The sequence below is a fragment of the Camelus bactrianus genome, chromosome 4, assembly GCF_048773025.1.
Source record: "Camelus bactrianus isolate YW-2024 breed Bactrian camel chromosome 4, ASM4877302v1, whole genome shotgun sequence".
In the NCBI taxonomy this organism is placed as follows: domain Eukaryota; kingdom Metazoa; phylum Chordata; class Mammalia; order Artiodactyla; family Camelidae; genus Camelus; species Camelus bactrianus.
In genome coordinates this window covers 13,627,588-13,650,659 of record NC_133542.1, presented here as the reverse complement: position 1 = coordinate 13,650,659, position 23,072 = coordinate 13,627,588, and the positions used below count along the sequence as shown (strand labels likewise).

The 23,072-nt window shown below is 39.2% G+C and overlaps 1 protein-coding gene across 2 annotated transcripts in view; it reads right to left on the bottom strand.

The window, feature by feature from the left end:
• The window catches only part of EQTN (equatorin), a 35,461-nt gene that overhangs the window by 1,798 nt on the left and 10,591 nt on the right, over positions 1-23,072 (bottom strand). The window contains exons 1-7 of one of the 2 annotated variants that reach the window (XM_010957894.3): positions 20,019-20,993; positions 15,258-16,422; positions 14,731-14,820; positions 12,439-12,640; positions 11,861-11,979; positions 3,307-3,403; positions 1,379-1,438 (exon numbers count right to left, since the gene is read on the bottom strand). In XM_010957894.3, coding sequence (XP_010956196.1) covers positions 1,379-1,438; positions 3,307-3,403; positions 11,861-11,979; positions 12,439-12,640; positions 14,731-14,820; positions 15,258-15,305 — 616 coding nt within the window. In that variant the 5' untranslated portion in view covers positions 15,306-16,422; positions 20,019-20,993. Of the gene's footprint in view, positions 1-1,378; positions 1,439-3,306; positions 3,404-11,860; positions 11,980-12,438; positions 12,641-14,730; positions 14,821-15,257; positions 16,423-20,018; positions 21,282-21,737; positions 21,892-23,072 lie in introns of those variants that run through there. The other variant, XM_010957888.3, reaches the window with a different exon arrangement.

Genomic DNA, 23,072 nt, shown 5'->3' with positions numbered 1-23,072 from the left:
TGGGTGAGAGAACGTAAAGTCAGAATTATATCAGTAATGGCTGGTGTATATTAAGCATGCCAGAAACTTTACATTGATCCAGAAAGGCAAGCAGACTGACCTCATTTTAACAGATGAGGAAAAGGAGGCTCAGAAAAGTAAGGATACATAACCAAAGTCACACAGCACAAGTGACACACAAACCCAGGCCTTCTGGGGTCCCTAATCCTGCTTAACAATTCTTATTACTCACTCAGACAAGAATAGTACAAACGCTTCCAAGCAGGAAACAATGGGAACAGGATGACTCTCACAAGGGCAAAATAGCTCAAGTTCAAGAATCGCTTTCCAACGTCAGTAACCCAGTCCCAGACACCCTCACTCTAATGAACTCTCAAGAAAGCTTCTCTAATTTATGATGAAAAACTCTAGCAGGGTTTGCCAGACACTCCTTGACAAACCCTTTTGTAAGAGGAAAAATTCTTTCTAATGAGAAGTATGAGGAGACTCTAAAAGCATCTCCATTGTTTCAACTCTTTGTGTATGTGGGTTCCTTTTTCTTTTAAACATTTTTTTATTGAGTTAGTCATTTTACAATGTTGTGTCAAATTCCAGCGTAGAGCACAATTTTTCAGTTACACATGAACATATATTCACTGTCACATTTTTTTTCGCTGTGAGCTACACGAGATCTTGTCTATATTTCCCTGTGCTATACAGTATAACCTTATCTATTCTACATTTTGAAATCCCAGTCTGTCCCTTCCCACCCTCAACTCTTATATATGAGGCTTTTTTTTTTTTAAACGAGAGAAGCACAACCATCTGGTTTTATTCAAAATACAACCAAATTCAAGTAACTCCTTTTCTTTTCCATCTTTTTTGTTGTCAGTTCAGACTTTGAAGCTGTTTCAAGATCCACTAAACCAGAATCTGCATTTTGAACAAGGTTTCTAGGTGATCCCAATGCACATAAAGTCTAGAAGTTTGAGCAGCACTCCTCTTGCTGACTAGATTTATGTTAACTACCAAAAATAAAAGTTGAGAATTCAACCCAAATATTGCTTATATAAAAGTCCATTTTCTCATCTCCAACTTTGACTAGTTTTTAAAAAGGACATCACATTTGCACAGTATACAGCTTTGCCTTCACAAACACAATCGTTTAATAGCTGTGTTCTACCAAATTTACTTCCCCTTTGAGGTTACAATCACAAGGGCCTCGGGTGGGGGAGGGAGCAGCTCAGCAGTGGAGCGCATGCTCAGCAAGCACGGGGCCCTGGGTTCAATCCACAGCACCTCCATTAAGAAAGAAAGAAACCTAATTACCTCCCCTAAAAAAGAAAAAAACAAAAACAAGAAAACAAAGAAGGGCCTGTCAAGATTACAGCACACTCACCATTTTCCTTTTCATTCGTTTTCAATCCAGTTGTCTTGTCGTCACTGCTTCCAGACACGTCTAAAACATACAAGAGTTTTTCTGGGATGATGAATTATTTTTGTTTACTACATAAAAACATAAAAGACATACAAAGGTCTAAAGCATAGTAAAATATTTATTTTTATTTTAAAACTACCACCCAACCTGTGAGGCCAACCATATTCATAACCAATTCCACGTTGGGAAAAAGTTAAATCTACTGAACTACTAAAAAAAGGTCAGGATCTTGTATTTGCTAAAACTAATACGTTCTGACTGGATAGCACGTGCCTCAACTTGAGTCATTGAGCTTTATATCATCGTTTACCACAACTAACAGTTTGCAAATCACTTCTGTTTTCATATGTACTTAGACTTCATGTTCTATTTCTTTGTGTTATATTTAATATGTGAAAGAGGGGAAAGCTAGAAAACCATGAAAATACTAATCTAAGAGATCTCGTATATTCTAATACATGTATTTCAGTCTACTTAACGCGTTGCATGTACACAAATGCCATAAAGAATCACAGGTGGACAGTTTTTATGTTCTTGAGAATGGAACAGCCTCTCAAAGCAAGACACAAAACCCAGAAACAAAAAAGAAAAGACTGATTACATTTTGAAAATAACTTCTGTATTATTAAAAAAAAAAACTTTATAAATAAGGTTGAAGCACAAGTGACAAATGGAAGAAAATGTCTGCAGCATATTAAAAGGGGATATGGAAAAGCCTATCCCAAATGAAAAGCCAATTAACAAGGGAGGCAGACAAGGAATTTAAAAAGAAGGGGAAAAAAATCTTCAACAAAAAATACTAAAATCCCTAAAGCAGGATAAATGATGAAGTTTAGCAAGATGTGAAGAAAAGCACTTACGCTCCGATGTTATCAGTGGGGCATGTAAGTGAGCAAACCCTTTCTGGGGCAGTTAACAATATTTACCAGTTTTAAATATGCAGACCCCTTCTGCTAGCTTCTCTGTGCACAGCAATGTGCGCTGAAGGTACATAAGCTCGGGTCTGAGGAAGTGCGACACGAGCTCACACATGTTTATCACAGAATTTACACTTGAGAAAACTGAGCAATCTGCATACTCAGGCATGTTTCGTTCATCTGCAGTACAGGTTCCACACAACGGAGTATCTATAGTATAGGTTTTGTACAACAGAGTAGCCTGTGATCACTTAAAAGTATGACACAGATCTAGATACGAACCTAGATTCCAGATTAACTGACTGAAGACCTTATTAAGGGAAAAAAGTTAGACACACTGTATATAAAACGACTGTACTCATTTTATACATCTCTGTACCACGTAAGGAAGGGTCTATATAAGAGATGTGGAAGAGAGTTGTCTTTGACTTTTTTTAAAATGTTTTTCTGTATTATTTGAATTCATGCCAGGTGTTCTCAATGGGGGTGGTACTGCCCTTAGAAGCAAAACTGGCTCTTTAGGAATGAGAAAATCTTCAATATTACAATGGTACCTGGCTCTCCATAACTCAGCCTTACCTGACAAAATATTACCCCTCAGTACTTAATTTTACTGCGGTGAGGGAAGTGAAAAACAGTCTCTAAAAAGATATCTTAGGGGGGCAATTTTTTTTTTAAGTTGAGAAATACTATTCCACACGCAGGCAAGTTACTTTTACAATCAGAAATCAAATTTAAATGCATCAGTGATAACCTCTCTCCATGAAGTTACCTTTATCCGTCCAATTTCAAGTCTCATTTGTTATTTTCAACCAAAAAATGCCACCTGCACGTTCTAATCAAGAGATTATTTAAAACACACATTTCATTAACCATCTAAAAATGACCCTGCTGATGAAGAAAACACATTCGGTGTCAGGAATTAATCACAAGGTTTTTCTCTTATCATTTGATTAATTGAAAAGAAATTACCTTGGTCTCTCAGCTTCTTAAGAGTATTAATTGCTATGTTCATATACATATTCTGACTGCCACAGAGTTCATAAATGGCCTTTTCTTCTATTTTAGCCTAGATCATAAAGTGAATAATTATTCATTTTAATTAAATTCATTTAATTAAATGAAAATATTAAATCCAAAGTCTATGAACAATAAATGTGACTTGCAACCTAATGGATAAATACGGTAAAATATTTATCTAACTCAAGGGATGGGGGCAATGGTGCCACAAATAAAAAGCAATCTATTTTATATTTTGTGTTTATGCTTTCTGAGAAGGAAAGAAAAAAAAAAAAGGAAAATGAATCCCAGGAATCTAACCCGAGAACCAGACACTTCTTTACAAACTAGACCACTGTTGTTTGTGGAAAGTGCAGGATGCAAAGCCTCCACCAATCCTCCAACGTCATGAACTCATGGATTCTCAAGGCAAGGCCCTAGCGTTATCAGAGGCACACACTACTGTTCTCGTTTAAAAGGTGAGGAAACTAAGGCCCAAACTGACTAAATAATTTGCTTAAGATCACACAGCAAAGGAAAGACACGATCCTCTTCTCATTATCTTTCTTCTATAAGTTACTTTCCTAAACCTATTGAGTGATTCCTATTTTTATACCAAAACTCATTAAGATAGGTCAGTAAAAAGGGATAACATGAGAGAACTAAGTAAAGAGTAATCAATTGTGCATTATATTAACAATTTATTGTGCATCTAGTGCGTACAAGTTTGGCATAGGCTCGTTAAATGTTTTCACATTTAATCTTCACTGTGATTCTGGGAGGATGGGTGACATCACCAACAGTTTGTATGAGGGAACGAAGGCTCAAGTCAGGATCCTGCTTACTGCTGCAGAGCCGGTGACTGGTTCCAGGGGCGCCTGAGGGCCTAACCCAAGGCTCCTCTCACTACGCTAGACCACCCGAGAGAGAGCGCCCCAGGGGCGTGGCACAGAGCACATAAGCCAGGACAGAGATGCTGAAAAAGACACAGCTGGAAGAAAAAGTGTAACATTTCTCTGTAAGAGTCTCCTTTTTTGTTTGCTTTTGCTTTGCCATTATTCTTTAATTAACACAGAATCCTAAGGAGACAGACTTCCAGAATGGCAGGACAAGAACCTTCTCAACTGTCCCACAAGAATAATAAAAAAACAAAACAAAACTGGCAAAACAACTAAAACCAACCATTTCAAAACTCTGAAAATTAGTCAAAGCCATTGAACAAACTGAAAATTGTCTAAGAGAAACTAGTGAACCTCAGTAAAATGGCAGGGTCTGTACCATTTTAGATTGAAGCTATTCCCATCCCCCTTTCTGCCCAGCTTAGTGGCACAATGGCCATTAAAAAAAAAAAAAAAACCTGGCAGCTGATAGCCAAGAGAAAGAACAGACCTCTTTAAGAGTTACATTAAGAGCATCATCCCCCAAGCGGTCAATATTTTGCCCAAACAAGCAGCTCCCTGGGAAATCTCTCTTCCTAGGGTGCAGTGGGCATTTGATTTGACTCAGAGCTCAGCTCATGAGAGAAAAAAATACCCGTCCCCAGAGCACTATCAAAACAGCGCCTGGGTGGCATCACGGCGGCCACCGAGGGCTGTGATCTCAGCTGGTAAACAAGAGCCGGCCAGGAATTTAAAAGGAAATCTTGGGGAGCTATATGATCATAACCAACTCTGAAAAGCTCTAACATTCTTGGGGGATAAAAGGTGGCCCAAGAAGGATCTGGGAGAAGAGAAGACCCCTAGTGGCTGACCTTGAAATCCTCACAAACAGGAAGCAAAAGCTAAGGCTGTCTTACAAACTGCAACCAGTTTGAAGGCGTGCCTTCTCACATAGATCCCCTTGTGGGAAGGGAGGGAAAGGGTGGAAGACACATGGACAAGACATTTAAGAAACTTTTCTAACCAGCCACTGGCTGACCACTAAATTATACTGACACAGGGTGAATCCTATGAAGTCAGCGCCATAAAATAGAAAATAAAAGCAAGGATTAAAAATAAAAAACAAAACGCCACCAGAGAATTTAGTGGCCATATACAGGAAGCAACAGAGTCCACAGAATTAGTTCAGGAAAGTCAGTCAAGAGGTAAGTAGCAACAAGAAAAACAACAAAAACCTAGCAACAAAACAGCACATATCTGACACTAGAGTTATGACAACATATTATCTAACTGTACAGTTTAACAAAAAGTCATAAGACATGTAAAGAAACAGGGAAGTATACCACACACAGGAAAAACGGCAGCCAAGAAAAAGTATTCCTGAGAAAGCCCAGATTTGGGACTTCATAGAAACAGACTTTTTTTTTTTTTAATCCAGTGCCTTACAAAGGCCTCTTAGTCCCTTTATTCTGCATTGCTGTTGGATTATATCAATTATTTATTCCTTTGGTGATGGAGAGAAGAATGGTGATATACTCATCACAGAAGTACAAGGGGAAAAAAACCCAGTAAACACAAAATGAAGGAATTTCTGACGATTCAAATGGAAGAGAATTCACTGTTTTCTCAATGTAACACCAAGAAAGAGAACAAAATAGATGAGCCTGGCTCAATGAGATGTGGATCTATTCAGCAGAAAAGCATAGACACAGACTTTAAATCAGCTATTGTCAGTATGTTTAAAAAATTAATGGAAAGTTGTCTAAAGAATAAAGAAAAGTATCAAAATGATGTTACATCAAATAGATAATATCAATAAGGATAAATTATAAAAACAGAAAAAAATTTAGAAGTTCTGGAGTTAAGAAGTACAGAAGTTGCATGAACAATTTACTGTAGGGCTCACCCACAGATATGAGCTAGCAGAAGTAAGAAGAAATGATAGTGAACTTGAAGATAGAGTAATAGTGGTTATTCAGTGTGTGAGAAGAAGAAAGGACAAAGAAAAATGAACAGAGCCTCGGACACTTGTGGGACACCATTAAACATACCAGCATATGCATAATGTGAGTTCCACAGGAAAAGAAGGAAGAGAAAGGAACAGAAAAAACATTGCAGAAATAATTGCCAAAACCTCCCACATACTATGTAAACCATTGATCCACACATCCAAGAAGCTCAACAAACCCCAAAGGGAGTTGATTCACAGAGAGCCACACCTAGACATGTCATAGTCAAACTGATGAAAGACAAAGACAGAATCTTGAAAGGAGTCACAGAAAAATGATGTAACAGACAAAGGATCCTTAATAAGGTGAAAAGTCGATTCTTCATCAGAAACCATGGAAACAGTAGAAAGACATCCCAAAGTTTTGTAAGAAAAAGACTGTTAACCAAGAATTTTATATCCAGCTAACCTCTTCTTTAAAATGAAGGAGAAATTAAGACATCCCCAGATAAACACTGAGGGAATTTGTCACTAGTTTATCTATCCTGCAAGAAATGCTAAAGGGATTCCCTTCAGTCTGAAAAGGATACTAGATGGTTATTTGAATCCACATGAAGAAATAAAGAATACTGGTAAATGTCACTTCTTAAGGAAATATACAAGAGAATAATTTTTTTGTTTATAATCCATTTCTTCTCCTATTTTAAGAGACAATAGCATAAAACAAGAATTATAAAACTGAATTATGGGTTTATAATATATAAAGATGTAATTTATGTGATAGTAATGGTATAAAAGAGGGCACAGAAAGGGAGGTACACTGGAGCAAATTTTTTTTGTATACTATTGAAATTAAGGTTGTTTTAGAAGGAACCCTACTTCAGGATGACACCTGCACCCCAATGTTCATAGCAGCACTATTTACAATAGCCAAGACATGGACACAGCCTAAATGTTCATCAACAGGTGGCTGGATAAAGAAGATGTGGTATATTTATACAGTAGAATACTACTCAGCCATAAAAACCGACAACATAACGCCATTTGCAGCAACATGGATGCTCCTGGAGAATGTCATTCTAAGTGCAGTCAGTCAGAAAGAGAAAGAAAAATACCATATGAGATCGCTCATATGTGGAATCTAAAAAACAAACAAAAACAAAGCGTAAATACAGGACAGAAATAGACTCACAGACAGAGAATACAGACTTGTGGTTGCCAGGGGGGCGGAGGGTGGGAAGGGATAGACTGGGATTTCAAAATTGTAGAATAGATAAACAAGATTATACTGTATAGGACAGGGAAATATACACAAAACGTTATGGTAGCTCACAGAGAAAAAAATGTGACAATGAGTGTGTATATGTCCATGTATGACTGAAAAATTGTGCTGAACACTGGAATTTGACACAACATTGTAAAATGATTATAAATCAATTAAAAATGTTAAAAAAAAGAAATTAAGGTTGTTTTAATTTGAACTAGATTCTTATAAATTAAAATGGTAACTGTAATTCCAGGGCAAATAGTAAGAAAAGTATTCAAAAAATACTGTCAGAAGAATGACATGGGCACTTAAGTGATGTACCAGAAAATATTTAACACAAAAGAAAGCAGTGATTGCAGAGGAAATACAAAGACACAAGATGTAAAGATCACATAGCAAAATGGATAATGTAAATCCTATTTTATTAGTTATTGCTCACTGCATTAAATGTAAATGAATTTAACACTCCATTTACATTTGGAAGAATACAGAAAAATATGATCTAACTGTAGGCTGTCCTCAAGACACACATGGAATTCAAGGATCAAATCGGATGAAAGTAAAAGGAAGAAAACAGACACTGTACAAGCACTCACTAAAAGACAGCTGGAGCGGCTACACTAATATCAGACAGAACTGTATTTTTTTATTTTTTTTAAAAATTTATTGGAGGTTCTGGGGAATTGAACCCACAACCTCATGCATGCTAAGCATACACTCTACCACTGAGCTATACCCTCCCCCACAAAACCATCTTTAAAACAAAAGGTGTTACTAGAGACAAAGACAGACATTTTATAATGATGAGAGGGTCAATCCATCGGGAAGACTTAATGATTATAAACAAATACGCATCTTGTATCAGAGCACCAAAATACACAAAGCAAAAAACCGACAGAACTGGGGAAACAGCACTTCAATCGGAAACTTCAATAGCATACTGTCAGTAATGGATACAAGTCAGGAGATCAAAAAGAAAATGGAATACTTCAAACTAGGAAGCAGCTATACCTGATACCCATCCATGAACATGCCACACAGTGAGAGCAGAACACATACACTTCTCAAGTACACATGGAATGTTTTCTAGAACAGATCCTATGTTAAGTCATAAAACAATCTCAATAAATTTAAAAGGACTGAAGTCACAAAAAAAGTATGTTCTCTGACCACAAAAGTATTAAATTAGCAATCAGTAACAGGATATTTGGGAAGTGCACGATTACGAGGAAATTAAATTACACATTGCTAAATAACCAACAGGTCAAAGAAATAAAAGGTATACTAAAAATTCTTTGAGATTAATTAAAATGAAACCACAACATAACAGAACTTGAAGGATGCACCTAAAGCAGTGCTTAGAGTAACATTAGTATTGTAAACGGCTATATTAAAAAGATCTCAAGTCAGTAATTTTAACGTCCACCTTAAGAAACTAAACTTTTAATAGGAAACTAAACCCAAAGAAAGCAAAAGGAATAAAATAATAAATACAAGAATGGAAATAAGTGAAATAGAACATTAAAAAATAGAGATCATCAACCAAACTGAAAGTTGATTCTTGGAAAAGATCAACCAGATTGACAAAACTTTACCTAGGCTGACCAAGAAAAAAGAGAGGACTCAAATTATTAAAATCAATAATGAGAGAAGACATCACAGAACTTAAAGAAATAAAAAGAATTATAAAGGAACACTATCATCAACCAAATACCAATAAATTAGGAAATATAGATGAAACTGATAAAGGACATGTACAAAAAACCCACCGAAGAAAAACTGAAAGCTTTCCCCCCAAAGTGAGCAACAAAATAAACATGCTCCCTCATCTCACTTCTACTCCATCTTGTATTGGAAGTTTGTGCCTAGAGAAATCAGGCAGGAAGATGAAATAAAAGGTACTCAGATTGGAAAGGAAGAAGCAAAACTACCTCTACTCACAGATGGTATCATGTTGTATAAAGAAAATCCCAAGGAACTGGCTAAAAATTATTAGAACTAGTAAACAAATTTAGCAAGTTTGCAAGTTACAAGGTCAAAAATCAACTGTATTTTTTACACACTTGTAATAAATAATTTGAAAATAAAATTATAAAACACTTTCACTTATAAGAAACAAAGTAAATTAGTGGTTTCCTAGGGCTGGGAGGTAAGGAGGAGTGTGGGAGTGACTGACAAAGGATACAGGGCATGCTGGGGGTGATGGCAATGTTAGCTTCTATCTCAAACACTTCTAGCAACTGGCAGCTCACTGTTTTGTGAATCTGCTGTTTTATGGACAGCGTATCAGTTACAAAGGTCTTTTTCATATTGGCCTGACATCTGCCTCTGCTGCATCCACCCACAGTCTTTTTTTTTTTCCCCACAGTCTTTTTTTAATAACTCTCAGAGCATCTGAATTAGCCTCAATCAGAGGAAAGGCAGCACAAAGCCCGAATCTAGTGCTCAGACATGTGTTTGTCTAACCGTGTTGTAAACAGAGATTTTAAAATAAAAATTATTGAAAGATTGGAAATTCAAGTCCAAAATGTATGAATTTCTAAACTCCAATAATCAGATGGAGCTGAGAAGTATCCGCCCCTCCTTCAGATGGGACTTGCTCTGTCTAGTACCCCACAGCCCTCCCCACTCCACACCACATTGTGAAGATACGCATGGGGTGGGAGCTCGAGCTGTTGCCACTGATTCCAAACGTTTCAGTTTGGAAAACAGGTTTTGAGTAGACACTGCAAACACAGGTGCTGCCAAGAGACCAGGCCTGGCTTACAAATGAGCATAGTGGGCCATGTATGCAGTACGGAGTGGTGGAGGCCACGGCTCACTAGACAGTATACAAAGGGGGGAGACACTGATCAGATTGATATACTACTGGCCTTGGTATGAAATCATGAGACTGACAATTGCATCACTAAGAGTAACCGAAGTACGACCAAAAACGTCATCTAACAAGGAGGGAAAAACCAGTCCCAGAGCCTGGTTTCAAAAGAGCAGTAGAGAGAAATTGAATAAAGCTGTTTGCTAATTGTGCCCCATGAGTGTTTTATTCAATGTAATACTAAATGTGTGTGTGTGTGTTTTCAGATAAATTACATGCTTCAGTACTGACCCTGTTAAGAGCCTCAGCCTCTGTCTCAAACTCTCAAACACTTCTCAAAGAAGGTTGACACAGCGTTGTCTCACTTCACCAGGGACTCTGCACGAGGACTCAGGGGCTCCCAAAGCCTGCATCCTATGAGCCACCTTGTATTTCAACATCTTGTTAAATATAAAATTATCAAAATTAGAGAAAAGAACACATGAGCCTTCTAATTAACATTCTACTGTGTGCATGAAAGCAGTCAAACTATCTTTGGTAAATTTTATATCAAAATTAATTTCAAGTTTCTAATTCATTAGAAGTAGGATACATGAGATACATAATGATCTACACACATAAGGGACAAAGGTCGCCTATATGTCCACGATTATGGCTGAGCTGATGGCTCATCTCATCACACTACTATTTCCACATCCAGGTTCTTAGAGCTGGGATGTGGTCCTCTGATCCGTGTACAGGAAGGTTAGTAGTTTACCATTCTTTGTTTGTGTTCTTTCTTTTGTTGTTTGGAGGTACTGGGGAGTGAACCCAGGACCTTGTGCATGCTAAGCACACACCCTACCACTCAGCTATCCCCGCCCCATGGTAGTTTACCGTTCTTAAAACAAATATATGTCCCAATGCCTTTCAGTTACCATTTCATCAAGAAAAACGCTTAGACTTAAATTTATGATGGATCTGTGCATATTCACTATTATAACGACCCCAGCAAGAAACAAGTTTAGATTCCTTTTGAAGGACTTAAAAAGACTGAGAATTCTAGGATGAGTTCATCTACCTCACTTTTTAGGGAGGGAGGAAGCCTTAAAACTGACATGCAGTTTTCTGTTAAAGTATACTTGATTAAAAAAAATCAGTGACACAAGTGGAGAAAAATGACACAGAGGTGAGGTGGTACTGCTGTGTGATGCACAGGCCGTATTTTCTAAAGGTCTGTCCGTCTGTCTCATACACTTACACATATACACCCTCACCAGATGTGGCTTGAAAGGCATATTCCAATGTAACATTTCCCTCTGAAAGAATTTGAGGAGGCTTAGGTTAATCACAGCACAGATTTTTTTTAGGTCTGAAAAAAATGCCTAATATTTCCAAGGACAGGAGACACAAAGTAACTGAAAGTGACACACAAGCACAAGTCCCAGGATAAAATGAAAACAACTACATCTAACAGTGGCCAGACAGGTTGAAATTTCTCTGCAATAGGTCTGGCATTTATCTGAATTAGGCATCTCTGGAGAGAAGAATACAGCCAAACTCCAAGAGGCGCAACATGTATGCAGAATATGATGACTATTAGAAATAAAATCCTGGTTCTCAGACTTAGTTTGTCATACCTTTACAGGAAAAGCAGCAACACTCTTCACAGGAATGTGGGATCTGTTTGGCTTTGCAGTTGGATTTTCCTTTAAAAGAACTACATCCACGTGAAGGCTGTTTGATGCACGTGAACTTTCTAAGAAGTTTCAATGAACAAGAGAAGAAGGAAAAGGTAAATGTGAATGTCAGTAGCCTCATATGATTTGAATTTATTTCAATCAATTAAAATTTCACAACACTTCGTTTACAGGCTTGATATGTATATTTTTTCTCCTTGAAGAAAACAAAACGCAAACACAAAAGGATCCCAATAACCAACTCCAGGACATCCAAGAAAAACAAATTTAAATAATTTATAAAGAAATTTGCTCCATGTAAGAATGTATGCAAAATACTTACCATTTATTGTCTAGCATATAGAGATAACCATAATATAAATGATTTAAATACCAGGCTAATCATATCCTTTCATGTAAAGCTTTACCTGATTGACTAAACTATAACCAGGACTAAATGGACTTCATAGAAAAAATTTTTTAAAATAAGGTAAAATCACATTTATTAAATAAGTGACTAAAAAAAGATTTTCTCATACCCTCTGAGGCTTTCCTTTGGGTCTGAGAGGCTGGACACGCATTTTTCTTCTGTTCTGAAGTGACAGCCACAAAAGCCTGCCCGCCCTTAACAGCAGCCTTCATCTGCACGGCCTGCTGCTGGGCCTGGAGGAGTCCGGCGTGACTGATTAGTGGTGGGACTGGTCCCCTGTGTGGGCTAATGGTCTCTTTATTGATTAGAGCCTACAAAGCATCAACACAAAATAATGAAAAATCATTTAAAAACTGATCCGATTGATAATTCTACTTCCCTTTTTCACAAAGGCTCTTTGGAACTGACTACACTTATAATACTACATGTGACCCCAAAACATATATACTTGGAGTATTCCCAGAAATAAACTGAAATAATAAAACTGAACAACTATGGAAGCATATAATTTTACAAAATTTTCTTGAAATAAGGGAAGAAGTTCAAACTCCTATGAGAAATGACACTTTTGATGCAAGTAAAAGTGTTACTAAGACATATCCTAGTAAAGTTACTGGAATTCCAAGTTAAGGAAAGACTCCTGGAGGTAAGCAGGCAGAAGTGCCAGGCTACCCACACAGGGAGAAACAGCGGGCTGGCACCAGACTTCTCCAAGGCAACGTTTGTTACAAGAGAACGGAACATATAAAAGTTTAGCTTCACTAGTAACCAAAGAAATGCAACATAAAACAAGGAAATAAAACTTCACTCAGATTTACAGGTTTAAAAAATTGTCATACCCATTTTTTGTAAGGGTTAGTGGGAAGGGAACCCTGAAACACCGTGGGACTGTCAGCTGTCACAACCCTTCTAGAAGGCAAGATGGCAACATACTTTTAAAATCTTAAGAATCTATCTTCTTTTGTCCAGTTACTTCCATCTGTGAGAATTTATTTTAAGGAAAAAAAATTGCTGATGAAACCAACAATTATTTAAATCTAAGAATCTGGGGCGGTAGCGGGGAGTTATATAGCACAATAAAATAAAATCGCTAGATAACACAGCATTTGCAATTAAAGGGAAACCAAGTTAGCCTCCAAAAAAAAACGTCCTTCACAAGAAAGAGAAGGAGAGAGAAACTAGTTTAGTGAACATAACATGTGACTCTGGGATAGGCAGGCTTCAATTATCTTCTCCATTTCAGATACAAAAAATGAAACTCAGAGAAATTAATTTGCCCAAGGGCATTCCACTATTCCGTGAAGAACCAGAATTTAGGCTCTCATTTGGGAATTGAAAGCATAAACTCTTTATGTCACACAGAAGACTCTGATGTCAGTGTGCACCAAGTACAAACAACACAGAGACTAGAGTAGAGGAATAAAGTTTGTGTTAACCAGCACTTGTTAACACAATAGTTAAAAGAATACTCTTTGCTGTAGTGTTTGTTCAGCTTCTCTTCATGTGATAAAAGAACTTCAGTATTTATGGTTATCAATTTACAAGTGGTTCAAATTACTTTGAAAAACTACAGTCAATTCTCCTTATTCACGGTAGTGAAGTTGTACAGAGTCCTGTAAACAATGAATTAGCGAATACTGAACCATGGCTCCCAGGTGCAGGTGAGTATCTGGCTGCAACGGTTTCATTGACCAGTCTAACCTTGCTTTACGTGTGTTTCCGTTTAAAGCTACTTCATTGAGTATATACGGCTGATTCATTAACACTGAATTTGTGGCCAACAGCACTGTAAAACTCCTGCCTGAGCGATGCTGTTTACCACACATATTTTCTTTGTAAGGCACATCTCAGCCTTCCTGCTCCAAGGAACACAGACAGCACTGTACTCTGGGACCATCAACAACAAAACACACAAAAATGCAGAAAACATGTCACTAAACAGACTAGACAAGGACACTGGTTATCAATACAAGAGCTGAGCATGAAGGCAGTGCTGCCTTACTCAGCTTGGCAGGGGAAGTGCACGTTCAAGCAATTCAAATTGTTTTTGCCACCGTGCATGTACACAGAGGACCACAAAAGCGTAAGTCTTGATTTTAAAGTTACAAATTAATTTTACTCTATAGGCAAATTCACAATATAGAATCTTCAAAAAATGAGGACATATTAATTTATGGTTAAAAGATTACACAATAACACTATACCCGCTTTTAATGAAAAGTTTGTTAGATAATGCCGGGTGGGGAAATGGATCTGGAAAATGCTGACAAGTAGGCAATCAATTTGCTACCTGCCCACTTGTGCCCCCTAGTGGATAATGAGATAACAAGTACTAGAATAAAGCTCGGAATGACAAGGTATGTCATTTATAAAGTGCTGAGAGAGAAACAGAATGACTCACATCAAACTTGGCAGCGTGTACAATCCTCTTTTTCAGTCGAGAAATGTTTTGGTAATACAACATATCTAATTCCACTTGCTCTCCTGAAGCCTAGTGGGGAAAAGATAAGAATTATCCAGTTTCAACCTAGTAAAAGCAAATTTATCATGTTTCCTGAGGAGCCACAGGAATCCAAGCTACAAAACACTGGGCAACTTATTGAGAAATAATTCACAAGAAATAATTTAATTTGGGTAACTTGACATGATAGAATCCCGTAAAAGATTCTTCTGATTTGGGAAATCAACTCTAAGTTACTATACGTAACACCATGGCCTCTGGAAACTGCCAAGCCTGCAAGATATTATGGCTGGCCAATTATCAAAGTTTTTGCCTTGACCTTCTAATACATTATTGATCATAAGAATTAGAAATATATATTACAGATATCATACATATTCTATAAAGTTCAGAATATAGAAAAGATGTATTTAAGGGAAATTCCTTTAGATTGAGGAAAAGAAGGATTAAAAACAAAACTGACAAACCTGCTTAAGCAGTCTCTCCCTTACGAACTTTGCTATTTGTGAACTCATGGAAAATTCGAAGACATTTCTTCATAGTGTCATCAGAATCGGAGGCAGTGTCATCTTCACTATGCTCCCTATCAAAATCAAATTTAGCTAGTTTGCCATCTTCAAAAGTAGTGACGTCTTGACTATGGTCTTGTGTTCTCAGAACTCTGTCTTTCCTGCAGTCATCAGAATGAGAGAACTGGTGTTGGCTTGGTTAATGTTGCCATTCAGTTTCTTCCTTTTGAGTATCATAAATTGTTTTTACATGTCTTCTACTCTTTGGATAACTTTCATTATGGCTTTCTCTCTGTATTTCTTTGTCACTGAGAGGTCCACAAGACACACTTTCTTCTGAAATACAGACATAGTTTTTCTCACCACCAAAGCTTCCTGTCTTGGAACTGCGTTTTTTAATACCGCACAAGTTTACATGATTTTTAACATCTAGTGAGGTTTTCATAAGCAATTTCGGTGGTTCTAATTTGTTACTGTCATGTCTTTTTGTGGTTAGTTGGGTTTTATTTTTTCCTCTTCTATGTCACTAATTTGAAGATTTTGCTCCTCCGGGGGCACTACCTGTGTCCTTTCATCCATATTCTGTTATTTAAAGCCTCTACACGGTTTAGATTTCTTAGAAGTAGGACTGCTTGGAGGTACATCTATGACAAGGTCATCTTCATCAGAAGAATTAAAATAAATCTTCAAGATTATTGGTGAAACATAAGGTCTTTGGCTTTCCAGGGACCTGTGGCCATTTCCACCCACAGATTTTTTCAAATGGCAGAAGTGTTGTGTGTCAGTCTCACCCTGCCTTGCTTGAGATGCCCCAAGCAGCTCTGTGGAGTAATTGAGCAAGGGGTCATATTCAAGGTCAGTTGCTGGACATCTGTGGTCCATCACATACTTTCTAGGCTGACTCTCTTGGTTCTTCGATAGTTCACTCCACCTTTCTCTGGGGAGCAGGGTATTTTCAGGAAAATCTTGTCTCACATTTGTGTCACTCAAGGAGGCCACAGGGTTTTGTGACAGCTCTCTGAGGGCTAAAGTAACTTGGAGAGCCTCTTCTGCTTTTCTTCAACCTCAGCCTTAACAGATTCGATTTCTTTGTTGATTCTTTCCAATTCTTCCATAGTTGTGCCTAAGGTTGTTAATGGAAGATGAGTTTATCTTTTAACATCATTTAGATGAAATGTAGACTCCAGAATATCCTGGACAAGGAGTTTCCTATCACAAGGATGTTAACTTTTCCAAACCTAGCCTTAAACACAAGGGACTGTGGTCAGTTCTTGGAAGGAGTATGAGAAGTCAAGAACTGTCACTGATTCACTCTTTCAAATGTCTAGCTCATTCCCATGACTGACTCAAGTACACCCGTGCCTTCTTATTACTAGAGTGACTATACCTCTGTGGGACAGGCCAGGTTTATACATATTTATTAAACTACATCAAATGTGACTCAATTTGGATATCCATTATGCACCTTATTTAGTTAGCAACCAGTGACAATTTGGTAACAGTTCAGATAGCTGAAAGCCACTTTCACAGAACTGTATGTGGTCATACACCACCCTCCCAACACGTCTCCTCTGTCATAAGAAAAAGTCATGTAAAGCACCAGTCTTTCCTTAATGTAATGATTCTCAGCATTCTCATTAAGGTCCTTGTTGTTGTACAGAATGCCTCAAACACAAAATTAAGCAAAACACACCCTTCCACCAACAACCATTTAAAAAATCACCAAACAAAACTCCAGAGCAGCTGCAGCCACTCCCGAGGAAACCCAGGAGAGTCCCGGGAAAGGTTTGCGGTAATGGCTATTCACAACACCTGGCAGCTCCTTCCTGATTTTTTACTAAGGAAATCACAAACCCTTCCCTCTTTCCAAGATGCACTTCCCTATGTCAGTTATGAGATAATTTACACACTTCTCCCTTCTCCCAAACAAGAGATTTCAGACATGAGATGTGGTCCAAACTATGCTTTCTAAAACTCTTTAATTTATTCTAGATAAGCTACATGTTTTAATAACACACATGCTTCCTCTTTACACAATGAGCTTCCCTCCTGGCTCAAGAACCTTCAATTTACCATTTTCTATTAAGAAATTAACTCTACTGAAACCCCAAACAACGTGTGTGACAACGGTGCATGGCACAACTGGATCTAATTTCTCTTTAAATAAACTTGGAAAGGGAAGTAAAGTCTTGGAAAGGGAAGTAAAGTCTGGATAAACTGCTAGAACTGCATTTTGGCATAAGCTGGGTTTAATTTGGTTGCCGTGACTCAGGAACGGCTGTTCAAGCAGTGCTTCGGGGTGCTACTGAATAAAAGATACTGTCCCTCCATGTCACAAGTTTAAAATAATTTTTTTTGCAACATTAGAAGCTAGATATGAAGGGCAAATTTTGAAGTTTGAGACACACAATCTTCGCTCTGACTAGAGGTGTTAGAAAAAAGCTCCTTCTGATTTGTACATACTCCTTGCCCCACCTGGGGTCCCACCCCGCCCACCGCCTTTCACCACAGCACAGGAAACTCCTCAGAATAATTCCACGCTGGAGACGGGTAACAGGGAGTGAGGATAAAACCACATAGAGCACCTTACAAACAGCAAACCTGTGCAGGCCTCTCCGAGGTCCGGTGCTCCCGGGCGCTGGCTGGCTGGCGGGCGGGCGGGCGGGCGGGCGTGCGTGCGCCGGGGCTTACGTACCAGCCCGCTGCGTGCTCCTCGCCCCGCCTCCCTGGTCACGTGACCGTGGCCCCGCCCCCCCCGCAGCGCCCCGCCCTCCACCTGGAGCAGGGCAGCGTGCTGAGCTTTGGGTTCCTGCCCTTGAGATGGCCCACACCTGTGAACCATGTTCCACTACATCACTGGATCGCCACTCTCCCCGGTTTCAGGAATTGTGTGACCACCCCAAAGTCTCTCCAGAAACGCCCCCAAACTGTACCACCATAGCACCCTCACTGTTTGGTATTATCTCGAACCATACACGGGAGGGACGAAGTACAAGGGACTAAGGACTAGCACTTAAGGCTCCTGATCCTGGGTGTGCGATGCTGGGAAGGTTTACTACCAGGGACTCTAACAACTTGATTTCTTGTTTGAAGGCAAGTGCTTTTCTCTTGCCCAAAACAACCACTCTATAGGAATTGCCCTTACGTAGCTAAGGTGGGGGTAAAATAGCCCTTTTTGAGGGCTGGGGAAGAGGCAGATTATGGACATCGGAGAAAGGAAACGAAAGGGTGTTTGGAACCGGGGAGAGACTGGTTAAAAAGGAACTGGTTTTATTATGTTCTTTCAGAGGAAATAGATCAGCCGTCCAGACAATCTGTTTAGGAAATCCAGGCTGAGCGATGGCATGGAGGGTCAGCAGGGAACAAATGATGAGACACTCCCCCTCCCAACACACATACACACCAGCCTTAGCTGTATGACTGTCTCCTCACTTTTAGACTAGGGTAGGGGGAGAAGAAAGTGGACATCGGTAAGGACTACATGACATTCTTCAATACCTTGAGTGCAGTTTACAATGGTATTTACAACAGCACCTGCAAGTTATGCCAAATGGGGATGAGAAACCAATTTTTGAAAATGCAGTTAATGTCATCTCTTTTGACCATTTTAGCCATAGTAACGCTATATTGATTGGCTTTCTCACTCTTCAGCACTTTACTACTGAAGACAAGTTACAGGATTCAAAAGTAACTCTTACACCTTTTTCTAATCAAGAAACTTCGTGGTCCCTCTAAAGGGTGGGTGGAGGAAAAAAGAAGGAACTTGGTAGCCAACCCCTCCCCAAGCCCACCTAACATGTTTCCCACGAGCCCTTTCTCACCCATGGATTCAACATGGCTCCTCTGCACCTGGGGCACCTCCAAGCGGCTGCGACCACCTGCCTCACTCAGTTCCCACCGCATTTCCCGGTGCCTGAACTGGCAGTACAAACGCGGACACTGACCCCCGGGGCTGTCAAAAGGGCGTGTGCAAAATGGCAAAAATAACCCGCGGAAGGGAGCATGGGCTCCTGCTCAAGGCCACCCCCTCTGGGTCCCAAGCTGTGCACAAGAACCATCAGCAGGACCAGGTCAAGGGGAACGCCCAGCCGGGATACCGCACCTCCCGCCAGCGTACTGCCTTATATAGTCCGTCGCTACTCAAGGGCGGCGCTCTGTAGCTTTCCAACCAATGGGGAGGCTGGGGCTGGCGTCGGGGCAGAGAATGAGGAGGGAATGACGCTGAGAACGTATGGTAGGGCCGTGGCTGGTGAGTGTAAAACGTATGTCTGTTCTCCGTGGGGAAGAAGGTTCACAGAGACCTATGCTACAGGCAGGGAAAACAGTTTCTCAAGAGCGGAAAGAACCCTAGGTTAAGGAACCGCTTGCCTTCTGGATGTCTACTTTGCGCCTCCGCAACATATCTCAAATTTTGTCAGGTGGGCTTGGGAAGGAGTTGGCTACCAACTGTTCCTACTTTTTTCCTCCACCCACTCTTGAGAGGGACTACAAAGTTTCTTGATTGGAAAAAGGTGTTAAGAGCTACTTTTGAACCCTGTAACTTGTCACCAGTAGTAAAGTACCGCAGAGTGAGAAAGTCACGACTTGAACCTTCATGGATTTTGGAGAGAATCTCAGTTTTGAAGCACATCTTAGCTTTGCCCCTCTGTAGCAGGCGATCTTAAGCATGGCATCTGACTTAACCAAGTTTTCATTTCTTGAACTGTAAAATAAACTTACCTTTCATAGAATAGTAGAATTCAACGTGATACAATATGCCCAAATGCCTAGCAGAAAGTAGGTGAGAATTTCGGAGGACAACGAAACCTGCCCTAAGTTCTTCCTCTCCACAAATCTACAAAGGACCTGATGCATGTCCCTAAAATCCTTCCAGTTGAAACTGATTCCTAACAGGGAAACAGTATCCCTATTCCATTGGTCTTCTTTGTAAACTAAAATACTCCTAGGGTAGATAGCCTCATAAATCACTAAGTAACTTGAATCAGTCTTTGAGATGCTTTGCTTTTCTTCCAGTAGAGCATGCTGAGCTTGGGTGCTTGGGGGAGGAGAGAAGGAAGGGTCCTTCAGCTCTGAAAGACTCAGGGTCCGTGAATCCCACTCTAGGAAATTACATCTTGGGATCCTTTCTTCCTTTCTCTTCTTTTGGAACACCATGTTATCTCAAATGGTTATGGATACTTTAGAAATGGGGAATTTTTTTTATATATAATTCCTATTGTTTGTCCTCTGAGAGCAGCCCTGATGACTCTGAAACAATTCAGGAATGCTAGGAGTCTCTGGTACCAGTTTCTTCCCTTGATATGGCACAACTGTTTCGCCAGTAGAACATGAACAGGTGTGTTCTTTTTGCTTTGATGGTGGGGAGGGGTGTTGTTAGTGGTGATTACCCTGAAAGTCCTAAAAATGCCCCAGGTAAGGTAAATATCTAACTTCTTATCTTAAAATGAACCAGACTAGAGTGAATACTTTCCATAAGTCACTTTCCAGGATCATTTTCACCTGGTGCACAGTTTTTCCATACTTTAAATTATTTCCCTGTATTTTTTCCATGAAATAATATTTATAGCTGAGGGAATTTTATTGAATATATCCTCCTTCTAAGCCACCAGAAAATTTGAAGGTCTCAGCACAGTTTCCAAATCATAACACTCACGTCACAAAGATAATTTTTTTATCACAAAAAAAAAAAGTCAAGTTGTCTATTCATCAGTGGGTTCCTCGCTCGGTTCCTCACTCTGAATTACGTCTGAGTCCTCATTCATTCCTGTATCATCTGAGCCCGTGGAAATCATGTCTGTGGTCCTAGATTTTGACCTTGCGTCTGATTTCCTTAATTCTGAAGAAGTGGTGCCCCAAAACGTGCTGCTTTCTGCACTTTTAGAAAAAGATGTGTCTGATACGCCTTCTGAGGGATGAAAGTAAGACAGAGTTGCCAGCTCTGGGTTGACAGAGTATTCACCACTCTCACATGATTTTTTATATCTGAAAAAGAAAACACACATCAAGAATCGTGTGTACAATTGCAGCTCAACTTAGAAAAGTATCTCAAAGCTATATATGAATTCTATCCAACGTATTGGTTACTATATAAATGAATGAAAAATGTTAGACCCTACACAGATGAGCTATTTGAAACAGAGTTCATAGCCCTTTTGTTTCAAGGCTTTAAAAAGGACCACAGATCTAGTCTATATATACTTTCCAATTGACTAAGGTTGTTTTATTTTTAGACGACTATTTAAATTATTGGGAAAAAGTTCAAGTAAGATATTCCCTGCGAGACAGCCCCATGCTCCTTTTCAAATAGGGAAAATGGAGCCAAACGGGATACCTTATAGATAAATTTGGGAGTCACGTTTCCCTAGCAATCTACTAGAGAGGAGAGGCGGGGTTTCAAGTCCTGGATGTTATAAAGACTCCAGAGGTCTGTAGACTTACTTCAGTGTCTTCATTTTGTACAGCATGGCACTACAGATTGCCAAGAGGATGACAAAAAGGAACAGGGTCATCAATGAGATGCCCAGCATTAATTTTAACTTGATGTCCTGTAGTTTGGCCAGGTTGTCTTCATTGGCAGCGGTCACATCAGAGCCTGAGAGGAAGAAAGAAAATGCAATGGAAAAGAGGAACTGTGTTCAGCATGTTTTCCTGGAGAAATAAGGATCTTGGAGCAACTGAAGCAAAGCCTTTAGCATTTGGAGTCTTCACTGCCCCCCCCATCCCTCCTGCCACGTAGGGGAGAAGGCTCTGGGCCACTCCCTATGGCCACATACTCAATTTTTGTACTTTTCACCTTCACAGCAGCCTTGGAGGAGCTGTCCTTCCCTCTGTTATCCAGGATCACAGAAGTTTATGGATCTGCCCATGGCGCATAGCTAGGAAGTGGCAAAGTCTGGGATCCCACCCAGGTGACCAGATGTTAACATGTATATGTACCAGACTTTCTCCCTGAATAATAAAAACGAGTTCAAGACTCTGAAGAGGTTACTATTAAAATTGTCATGAATTCACATATAAGGGGTTAGTCCTTCGGGAGAGACAGATGCAGCTCTGCTGTTGACACATGCAGTGATTTCTCTTTTACACTAAAAAGATGATGTACTACCTGCTTTCTCCAGGAGGCTTAAGAACTGAACTGACCATTTTATTACTGTGCTCAAACTAGTGTACTTGATATTAAAGAAGTGGAACTTAGTTAACTTTCTGAAATAAGTTATATAGTGAAAATCATGTCTGGATCCACAGATCTCAGAAGTCTTTTTACTAAATCTGTTAATGAAAATATATCTTTACTGCCAAATTTTACATCTTCCTGAATCTAATCCTAATCTATCTGGCTTAACAGACTTTTATTTAATAGTGACTTTAAATGACCATGTTGATATTTCTCCCCTTTCCCCCCTCTTCCTGCCCGAAAGTTCCAAGAGCTTTCATTATTTTCGAGGAAATGATGTTCTGGTAATAAACAAAGACAAGTTCCCATATCTATCTTCTCTGACATATAAAAAAAAAAACCTGTAATTGTCAATGTGTGATCCTAAACCAAGTGGAATGAAATGTGTGCAGGAGTCAATGACCGATATCTTGACTTTGAGGCACATTATTTGGGGAATAATCAAATTATGTTAAAATGGGCTGTGCTCCCAAATTGCCTGGCTACTCCTTAGAAGGGTTTTTGTAAAAAGGTATGCTTGTAGTACATTTTGTTTATCGAAATGATAGTCAAAACTAGAGAAGGATTTGAAATCCCTAACCAGTAGAAATTATAGAAAA